Here is a 10,928-nt window from a genome sequence, read left to right as displayed (position 1 = left end):
ATTGGACAAATCAAATGAACTACATGACCTAAACTGTCACCCACAGAAGACATAGATTTTCAGTTTAATAGTGTTCAAGAACCATCGAGGCTTAAGCCACCATGACTGGAAGCAGCTTGAATACTGGTGTCACCGTCCACAGTGACGCCAGACAGGGAGCTGAAAAAGGAGATTAAAACTCTTCCCCAAATTCAACACCTTCAAGCGCAAATTATATTTGATTTCAAATCAAATCAAATCAAATCAAATTTTTATGTCCAGGTTTGGAAAGATTGCGCTGTTGATGCTTTGATGTCTATAAAAAGCATTTAGTTGCATTGCAACTTGCTAAGATTCATGCATCTAAATATTACTGGAGGTTTATGTATGTTTTTGAGCCTGTGTGGAATAAAGAAGAAGTTACAATAGATTGAAACTTGTGCAAGCAACCAGTTTTAATGATTTATTGCAGTTGCATGTTGAATAGTAAACCACAGGTCTGAAACCTGTGGATGCCTACCTTCCACAATGGCTCATAACGAGCCAACAAATGTTTTTAAATATAGATATAACAACTAATGCAAGTTTTAGAGGTTTTTCGTGAAATAATTACATTAAATTTCCATGAGAGAATGACTAAAAGCACCAGTAATATTTGTAGACTTGTTTTTCCTTGTCATTAGCTTTGAAAATGTGTGTTTTATTATTTCATTTTTGCATAATATTTCACCACCCTCTATTGAAGAAAATGCACCCATTTTCTTTCTACACAAGTTTTGTAAAATAGAACTATCTTTCAAAGTGGGAAAATTCAGGTTTCACAGCAGCAAGTTGAGGTAAACAAGAACTAAAACTACAAAAATAAGAATAAGATACAGTTAGAACAAATTTACAGCATGTAGAAAAAATATACAGAGCAGTTATTCAGAAATATGCAGATGAGGAAGCATATGTTTATATGTTTTCATTCATTTTAAAACTAAAAATAGAAGTTAAATGGTGTTTTTTATTTCTTTGAGACTTTTGCTCTTACTTCCGTTTTAACATTTTATTGATATTGTGTATTTTCTTTTGTCTTTTCAACATTTCTTTTTCTGTACCGCACTTTATCACAGCTGTTGTTGTTTTTAAAGTGCTTTATTTTAGAAAAATAGTAATATTGTAGTTCTTTAAAAATGACTAATTCTATTATATAGATTTATCAAAAACTTTTGAACAACATGCTTCAGTACTGAGTTGCGTGAACTGCTTAAGTGGTCAAATGGAAACTTAAAGGAAACATAATTGAAAGTAGCCTGATAAAATAAATTACTTCCTCCCGTTTGTGTTGTTCTGGCCTCTAACGCTCATTTCAGCACTTCCAGTTGCGAACAGCTCCTATCCTGCCCACAAGAGCCTCCGAAGGCCCATCACGTGACGCTTTTTATGGCGTGACGTCAGCTGTTGACATTAATTCACGGTTTAATTAATGATGATGTTTGAATTGAAGAGCCATTTCATCCTTTCTTTTTTTTTGTTTTTTATGAGTCGGCTCTGGGTCTTTCATTGACGCGGAAGACGTCTGCGCTCTTATGGGACAGAGAAAGGGAGGGGGTTATGACGCAGCCATCCACCTCCACACCCCACCTCTAACTCCCACCCCTTCTGCCAACATGATAAGTGCAAAGAGACGAGCCTTTCGAATTCATGGATAAAAAACCAAAAGAGAGGTAACTTCACAAGACTCAGGAAAGTTTTGACAGAGACAGCAGCTGCTGCTGCTGTGGAGTTTTTTGTCCCGTCCATGAGCTACTAAAAAAAAAAGAAAGAAAGAAAAAAGCTGAGCTGAGGGCGCACGGTACGCTGCACAATCCCAACAAGGACGCTGAAGATACACTTCCCAGAGAAAGAGAGTGAGAGAGACTGAGATAGAGATCCTATCTCACTCTCAGCTGAGGTCCTCGGAAGATCGTGTCTATCGTCTCGAAACTGGTAAGAAGAGGCGCTTTTACGCAGCGTAAAAGTGATACAATCTTTGATTAAAACATCTTCTGATTATGTTTTTTTTTTTCTTTCCATAAAAATCAGAATTTAATTTAATCCAATAATATCCTTGGGATCACTGTTATAGTCTCATGGTTATTTTTATTTTTATTTTTTTCCCCCCAGCAGGACCATGTCTAGTAAAGCAACTTTAGCACTGCTCATCTATGGAATCATAATGCATCACAGCATCAACTGCTCGCCTGTAGGAATAAGCTTTCCAAGCATAAGGTATGTAGTCATTTTAGCACTTATTTATTGGTAGAACTGGTTGAAAATCCCTTTACTGTACAAGCATAGCAGCAAGTACGAGGTCTACAAGTTATGTCTGTGAGTATTACAGCTTATTACAGGATAACATCAACTGACAGACAATCTATAGGGCTGAGATACATTTACCAGGGAGAGGAGGTAATGTAGTTTAGGCTCCTGTGGCACAGCCCTAGGCTGACCTGGCAATTAATCAATAAATCTATCTGGATGTATAATTAATAGGAATTAAACTGGAGCAAAATGGATACAATAAACAGCAATAAGACACTGTTTCCTGTACAGACACTAAAGATTTTACTCTTTCAAATTAAAGTTTGTTTAGGTTGTAAAATTCTTGTCTCCTTTTTTAAACATAAAATTTTAGACTTGACAGTGAGCTTTATGATGAGGGTGGCAACTCCTTGCCCTCCCTGGATTATGATGGAGATCAGTTGGAAGTGAGAAGCCCCTCTTCTGTCGCAGATGATGTCTTCACCATGTTCTACCCATCAGAGAAAAGGTAATTTTGTTTTCAACAAGCAAAACTGGAGAATAAAGCTTTGTCATTCATTAGTGTATGAGACATCCCTGTTGAACATGTTGTTTCTGTATGTCTGTCTATGTATCTGTTCTGTGTAAAATCAATGTATCGTCAAAATGTTTCTGTAATTCCCAGCGGATCTTGTATTTCATTTGTCATAGTTCAATTCACTATTTGGAGATGCCTTTGACAATTTCAGTCAGAAAAAAAGCTTATTATAAAAATAAATGTAAACAGAAGATAAGTAAGACTAACAACTTTATATATCATATATATACCATCTTTCAATTAAACTATAATATTTTAGAATAATGAACATAATTATCAAAATCTCATGATTTCTTTTTAGCAGGTTTGTCAAATTTTTATCTGAAAATTTGAGCTAATTCCACCAAATAACATCATAGGATGGATATTTGCTGCCCTGTAGAGTTTTAATATGTGCCGCTACGTTAAGTGTGTGTGGTGATTTTTACTGTGTGGCTATCTATATCATCCCAGAATGGAAAGGCATGCAGACGGCATGTTTAATAAAGCCTACAGGAAAGCGCTGGGTCAGTTATCAGCAAGGAAATACCTTCATTCTCTGATGGCAAAACGTGTAGGGTAAGAATCTTCTTGTTCGTCTCTTTTTTTCTTTAAATCTGCCGTTTCTCGTTCTCTGTGCGTCTTTGTTTCTGTGTGCTGGGTCTTTAAATGCTCATAACTCATGCTGTAATATGTCTGTGGTGTAATTGTTTTCCCTCAACATGATGCCAAATATGTGCCCCCACCCCTTCCTACTAAATCAGCTCATGAAATCGCCAGGAAGAGGAGCAAACTGTTCTTTGATTAATTTCGGAAGTGTTACTTTTTAAGCTGGCTGCTATGGAAAAAGCAGTCAGGGAGAATTAAGTTAAACAGTTTTAGATTTATTTCCCTCTGAATAATTTATGGGACTAAGTCCCAGTGGATTCTGATTGGAGGGAAATGGGTGGATACAGTTTGTGGAAAATGCACACTGAAATCCCTAATTTTATTTAGGATTTTTCATTCAAGGTCTTCTCCTGACACTCTTAATCAGCCATGTTATTATTCTAGGGTTTTAGGGTTACTGTACTGTACTGTATACGTGCCCAGCACAGATCCTCTGTAACTTGGCTCCCTATTTTATCTGCTACAGTGGGGGCAAAACGCTGGACGACAGCTCGGAGCCCCTCTCTAAGCGACACTCAGACGGGATCTTCACAGACAGCTACAGCCGCTACAGGAAGCAAATGGCTGTCAAGAAATACCTGGCGGCGGTCCTGGGGAAAAGGTACAGACAGAGAATTAGAAACAAAGGACGGCGGATGGCGTATTTGTAGCATCTCCCACTAAGCCTCCTGAGTATAGAGAACCCCTCCGCCCCCCTCCCACAAAAAAAAAAAAAAAAAAAAAATCAATGTGTTCAGTCCCAGATGAAGTCATTTTGGAGATTTTACCAATCAGTGGATCGCTTTTTGTGTTCCTAAGACATGTATTTATGTATGAAGTAAGCCATTAAATGAATGTTTTGATAATATTGTTTTCATTTTGTACTTGAAGCACTTAAGGATGCACTTATTTCCAATGTGGACCATTTTTTGTTCATTTAGGGAGAAAATATGTCCCTGGTCTAACATGAAAATCTGTTCTGATAGTTTTGTCTTTTAAGCTTTTAGCAAAGACATAGAAACAAGAGGGAAATAAACAGCTTAAAAGATAATCAATGCATTAAATGCTGCTTTTTTCCTCCCTGAAACATGACATTAAGAGTTTAGTTGTCTTTATTCACAACAGCCTTGAAGACATAGGTATTCAACATATCCTACAAGCGATAGACTTTGACGCCCTCCCGGACGGGGATGAGCTTGACGCTTTTTTGGGAGACTGGCTGAAACAGTTTTCTCCCGAATTTGCGGTGAGTTTCCGGCTCTTTCCCGAAACTGGGATTTCTCAAGTCCCTCCTTCTTTTTTTTTCTTTGTTCTATTCTTTTTTCTCACTTTGTGAGGTTGTTTTAGACTCTCGAATCAAACTCTCCTTTCACCTCATCTGTGCTTTTGGCTCACAGACAACAGGAACGCAGGTTGCTAATGATGATGACTAGAAAAGGAAATTGGTCAATCTGACATAATCTTTGAGGTTAAAGTGGCAGCTTAGACTTTTTAAAGAGAGGTAATATAAAGATACTATCTACCTGTAGTGGAAAGATGCTGCACAATAGTGAGTTTGTAGGAAAGTTAATATATCCTCTGAGCAGTAGAAGGATATATTGTGTTAATAATGGCCACATTAACACAGATATTTTGCAAAACAGAAACTGGTGCATTTGCACATCACGTCCACTAGCATATGACGTTTTGCCAAAGGAAAAAAAAATTAACTTTGAGAAATATTTTCTAAAATGAATACTTGAGATATTTATGTGGGTGCTAGGTATCTGAGTGTAGCAGACACGATAATGTAGTTGCCCAGGCCACCTTTGTTACTACAACAAAAATGAGGCATATTTGAATGTCTTTCCACATCTGCTTCACATTCTCCTGATTTTGTTGTTAATAATTGATCATTGAGGGGGAATTATTGTTAATGAAAACAGTAGCTGTGGCTGTTTTAGGATAAATCTGTTGCCTAACACAGCTTTGGCCATGCTTAGGATATTTTCCTTTGGAAATTTGACGTATTGTTGATGTTACTGCCACCTGTTGGCAGAGCATAGGTTTTGCAAGGTTGCTAATTGTGGAATCCCAGAGACAGTGCAGATGTGAATGTGATCAAAAACGCAGGAGAAAGAGTACACGTAGTTGTGTAGCTAAATTGAAGTTTACAGAGACCCAAGTAAAGAAAATAGCCCAAGCTAATGGCCCTATACATTTTTTTGTTGAGCTTTTGCACACTTTAATGACATGCTAGGCTAATGTAAGCGTGGCTTCTCTATATTTCACATAAAACCACTGAAAATTGTATTAGTTGGGGTTTCAAGTGAGTTTGTGTGAATAAAACTTTGAGTAAGAGCAGTTCTCCCACATTATAAACCAAATACTTTATTGTGAACATTGTAATTATTTATGAGCAGTGATTTAGCACAGCTGCAGCCGAGTCTTCTCTAAAATAGAAAATGTGGCGTGGGTCTAGACTGACTTGCTTTTCAGTCCTGATCTAGTTTGAAATCTTTGAGAATGTTGATATGGTGCATACTAGGTTTTAGTGTATTTACTCTGTTGCTTATTTAATTCATATCTCGTAACACTTCCAACAATCTGCTAATTTGAAAATACAGAATCCCAATTTCAATAAGATTAGATTCACTTACCAACTAATATTTCCTCTAATTAAAGTATTTCGATCAAACTGAATATCACACAGCCAGTGAAAAGTGGACCCTTTTCCCTAAAAACATGTCCTCCAGACACCAAAAGTATTGTTGTTGTGTTCTCTTACTACATGGAAATTGTATTATTCATAATTTCTGGTTGTAAACACAACGCCACCTCCTGAAATCAGAATTCTTTAGTATCCAAAGTGGCCTCTGTTCATATAAAACCTAGTAAAAGTTACAGGTAAAAACTACTTATCAGCACTCATGAGGTTTTGCATGTTATTATTCCAGTGACACACATAGTGCTGACAGAAAGCAGGCTCTTTCAGTGTTCAAACGTATGAAATACAGAGAAATTTCTTGCTACTGGCTGCTACATGTAGGATTAAGAAGCCTACATGGAGCTTCTTAATTTGACTAGATGAGGACCTTTTACAGTGACCTGGAGAAAAGAAGCTAAAATAAGAGGAACATAGGCTTCCCTTCACACTTTATAGTTTGATTCATTGCAATATGATACATTAAAATGATGCAAATGAATGACCATTAGCAACTAAACGAGGAGTAATTCTTTTTAAGATTCATATTTCACTAGAAAGTCTCTAATTATAATTCTTATGTGCCTTAGTGAAAGTGAATATTACAAACCTTTAGTATTATCCCGTCACTCTCCTACATATCAACCTTGAGATCAAATGCCATAGGAAGATACAGCAGCATCGCCTTCTTATGAATTTGACTTGTAGTATATAATATTTTGATCACTGTCTAAACTAGCTCCAATGACTGGTTAAAAAATTCAACAACCCTGCAGATCTCATGCATTACATGTATCATAAATATGTCTGTCTGCTACTCAGATATCACTAAAAAGACCCAATATTAACAATACTTAATCTCATAACATCACGCAAAAGCTCTGCCTGCACTGAATGCTCATCACAGCAAAAATACTTTTCCCTCTAACCTATTCCACAACCCTGATCCCAATGCACATGCACTGTTCATATTGGGACAATCAAAACTGGCACATATATTTCAAAATCTTGATGCTCCAAAAATCTGCTTGATTTCCTCACACCGTGACCCATGTAATTAAAGTTTTTTATGCCAACTACATGCATGTACGGTAAAAAAACCAAAAAAAACCAAACATGTTAAACCAATTAGAAGAAATACATAATGCATAATTGAATAATCAAATTAAAATGATGCAAAAACTGATCTCAGTTAAAATAACAGTAAAGTATCTCAGCTTTGGTGAGAATTTAAAAAAAAATTACAATAACTTTACAAATGACAGCACAATAAGAGCCTTGCAGGTCTTCATTTACAAAGGTAGCTAAGTTAAGATTTTTTTCTTTTTACTTTTGCAAATTTCGCCTTTAATTTTCATCTAAAAATAATTTAATCAAGCATTATTATTGTGTTGTGTCTGAGAATTGGCACACATTAATTAATCCACTTTATATTAAACATAGAAGGTTATCAGTAAATATAGTGTTGAATCACCAGGTGTGAACATTTTTAGAGTGTTTTAATGAGGTAAAATTAATTAAATCCCTGCCCCTTTGACAGTTTGTATTAAGTTTCTACTGCTCTTTGGATTTGTTCAATTTTCAACAAATTCATTAAGATATGATACCTTTCTGCCTCAGACAAATAAACATATGACTATTTGTAAGTTTACAGTGCCTCACTGAAATGAGTCCATGTCCCGTTAGATTCAGATGATTTCCAAAAGTAGAAATTATCAGATTTGAGAGGAGGAACAGAGAATTCGTTTTTACTTTTTCCTATTTTTTTCCTCCCACTTCAGCAATGTTTACAAAGAGATCCTCCACTTTGACCCATGTAAACTGCCAATGCTTTGTATCTACCAACTTCAATCCAATGTGTTTGGAGATTTTCTCTTGTCTCTTTGTCCATATAATAAGTCTCAATGACATTTCAAGCATAAAAATCCACAAAACAAACAATACTTGTTACATGGTTTTCTCCATCAGTTTGTTCTGTGTAAAGGACTTACAAAGTGGTTTGAACTCTGGATCTATTGTGCTTCCCTATTTTCTGTCATGTGAACAGCTGTACAAACTCCAAGCAGACTGCATGATTAAAGTAATTGCACCAGCTCATTGCATCTGTGCAGACAACTAGATGGTTTTGCTTGCTTTCTGACTTCTGCGTACATACATATCTACCATTGCTGGATGTTTTGTGCTCTGTTCTTCTCACTTACTCTTCTAAACAAGTAGTTTGTTGGACCTTGTTTTGATTGTACTTTATTGTTGCTTAATCTGATGGAACCTATTAAAGCCTATTATTACTTTTTAAAGATACTTCCAAATAAGCATCTTATGATATCTGCCTGCAAATAGAGGCACAAAAGCTGCCATAAGTGATGACATATTAAGGACGGAAAGCACATAAACTGAGGGGAAGCAGGCAATATATCTGCTGATTTTCAGGCAATGTTAACCAAACCATTACTCACTTCCAGCTGAGTTAATCTGAAATATCCCCAAAAGTAAATTTATTTCAGGAATTCAACACAAAATGTCAGTTTCAAGTATTAGCTATTGTAGATTCATTACACATGGAGTGACATATTTACTTTTGGGTTTGATGAAAATCTAATGAAAAAAAAAGCATTTAGACTAAACTAATTTTAAAAAAAGCTAGTTGTCCAGCAGATAGTCATTACTATGCAGCTCAAATAGGGCAAGCCACAAAGAAGCCTCCTATTTAAAACCTTCTGCAGGCAAGTCTACCAAGAGAAAGTTGAGTGGAAGAAAAAAGTACATTAGAAAGAGGTGCACAACCAACAGAGATTATGCTGCACAGAATGGCTCTGTATAATAATGGATTTCATCTCGTCTGTACTGTAGGTTCTGGTGTCCTTATTCCTCCTATTGATAGTGCTAGATTCAGAATTGGATTGCTGCAGTTTCAAAGTGTGTCACAATCATCCCATGGTTGTAGTCATCCCACTACTACTTGTGCATTTTCTTCTAGCACAATTTTCTCTTCAACTCAGCTTTCCTTAAATGTGAGAACAAGCAGCTTCTCCAGTGGTTTATCTTAATTTTAGGTGCCAATGATTGCTTGCTGAACAACTGCCAAGTCGTTGCTTTTCACTTTGATTGTGTCTTCTATAACCTTGCATTTCTCTGTTAAAAGTTTAATGTAATGTTGAATTTTTTTTTTAAATATTGAGTTTGGGGATTTTATATCATGCATGCTTAAATCAAAATATACAGAAACTTTTCAAGATGTGTCACTTAATGTGTAATGAACCTGGAGAGCATATGACAAATTTTTAAAATTGAATTTCTGAAAGAAATCACCTCATTGACAATGTTCTAATTCATTAATTTCCTGTATGAGGAATAAAAAGAGAACAGGATTAAAGTTGTTCCATCCCTCTGTTACTGTATCAATTTTTCTTTACAGGCTTTGTGACGCAGCGGAGCAGTTTGCAGCTGTGGTGCCTTGCATCGACTATAACAAAAAAAAAAGAAAAAGGAAAAAAAAAAAAACAATAAAAAAAATGCCATGAATCATGGATGGCTATTTAGTGGCCCTACAATGCTGCACATCTTTGGCGCACACTTCATCACAAATTTTTTTGTCATTTTCGTCTCTGTGTTTGGTAGGATCTTTAACTGCTTAGACATCAATTCCTATTGCACTGCTTCTCGTTTGGCACTTTGTTTTAGAGCTCTATGTTTTTGTGAAAACAGCGGGGGAGGGGGAAGGTGGCAGCTCCCCGAAGAAATATGACATGTATGATAATGAAAGCGCCAATAGCCTTACAAAAATGAATTATTCTTCAGAGATACATACATATATATATATATATATTTACTGTGTGGAAAGTGAATATTAGATTACTATAAAGTTTGAGTCAATAAATGTCTGAAAAAAAAGGTGTTGTATGATTTGTATGAATAAATTTTTGTAAACAACAAATATTTTGTCCAATCTTTGAAGCTAATAATATCTTGAGATGTGAATTTATCTAAAAATATGCAGTTTTTCAGGTGAAATATACCCTTTATGGGGTCTTACAGAATAAAAGAAAAAAAAGATCAAAGCTGAGCTGTGAATCTTTGAACAGAGTAAAACAGCAAACAAACATTCAAGTTAAACTCGTCATTATACATTAGGATGGCATGGATGTTCTGTACCTCAGATATAATCAGCAAGCCGAATTAACAAAATTCAAAAGGGGAAAGAGAGGATTTAGAGACTCTCCTCCCGGTTTTTCTCAGTGACTCAGTGGTTTTTGGCGGAGGAGCTTTGACACCAGTTGGCCGGGTGTCTGCCTCCATTTGGGACAGCATGAGTAAAAGGGAGACGTGGGAGGGATCACCCAGCCCGCGCCACACGCTGTCTCGGTGCACTTTACACCTCCCCTCCTGCAGCAGGCGCCGCCGAGGGCCTGTGGGGCCTGCAGGAACAGTTGGCCGTGCTCGGCTCCATGGAAGAGAGCAACAATATGAAGCAGAGGAGGCTGCATACGCAGACATCAGGGGATACATGTGTAAAAAACACATTTTCACAATCTATGAACGGTAAGAACTTGCAGGACTTGCTTTTTTTTGTCACATCCAACAAGCTGGATAAGCAAACAAATTTTAAAATTTACAAAGATTACCTATCTTTGTGTCAAGTGTTATCGAGCCACACACAAGCCTGATCTGTAAAATTCAGAAATCACTTAAATAGAACCTGTCTGACACACAAGAAGTAGGTAAAAAGATCTGAATAAGCAAACCATATGTCAGAATGTAAACACATTCAGAACAGAT

General features: G+C 36.4%; 1 protein-coding gene across 3 annotated transcripts; it reads left to right on the top strand.

The window, feature by feature from the left end:
• Positions 1 to 1,612: 1,612 nt before the first annotated feature.
• Positions 1,613 to 10,086, top strand: adcyap1a (adenylate cyclase activating polypeptide 1a). Of its 3 annotated transcripts, XM_028005507.1 has the most exons (7): positions 1,619 to 1,950; positions 2,128 to 2,232; positions 2,639 to 2,773; positions 3,296 to 3,400; positions 3,957 to 4,091; positions 4,595 to 4,715; positions 9,568 to 10,086. In XM_028005507.1, exons 2-7 carry the CDS (start codon positions 2,135 to 2,137, stop codon positions 9,574 to 9,576), a joined length of 603 nt encoding a protein of 200 aa, XP_027861308.1. In that variant the 5' UTR covers positions 1,619 to 1,950; positions 2,128 to 2,134; the 3' UTR covers positions 9,577 to 10,086. The 3 variants fall into 3 exon arrangements, with proteins under 3 accessions (XP_027861309.1, XP_027861310.1, XP_027861308.1); XM_028005508.1 differs by lacking the exon at positions 3,296 to 3,400 and having other exon boundaries at positions 1,613 to 1,950; positions 4,595 to 10,086; XM_028005509.1 differs by lacking the exons at positions 3,296 to 3,400; positions 4,595 to 4,715; positions 9,568 to 10,086 and having other exon boundaries at positions 1,616 to 1,950; positions 3,957 to 4,337.
• Positions 10,087 to 10,928: the final 842 nt, after the last annotated feature.

This window comes from Xiphophorus couchianus, chromosome 21 (genome assembly GCF_001444195.1).
Source record: "Xiphophorus couchianus chromosome 21, X_couchianus-1.0, whole genome shotgun sequence".
Lineage (NCBI taxonomy): Eukaryota > Metazoa > Chordata > Actinopteri > Cyprinodontiformes > Poeciliidae > Xiphophorus > Xiphophorus couchianus.
This window is presented reverse-complemented; position numbering and strand designations above follow the sequence as displayed.

Excerpts from the sequence above, each read along its gene's own strand:
- adcyap1a (XM_028005507.1), top strand. The coding sequence starts at position 2,135 with ATGTCTAGTAAAGCAACTTTAGCACTGCTCATCTATGGAATCATAATG. Across the intron at positions 2,774-3,295 it reads TTCTACCCATCAGAGAAAAG|AATGGAAAGGCATGCAGACG; the intron begins GTAATTTTGTTT and ends ATATCATCCCAG. Across the intron at positions 4,092-4,594 it reads GCGGCGGTCCTGGGGAAAAG|CCTTGAAGACATAGGTATTC; the intron begins GTACAGACAGAG and ends TATTCACAACAG.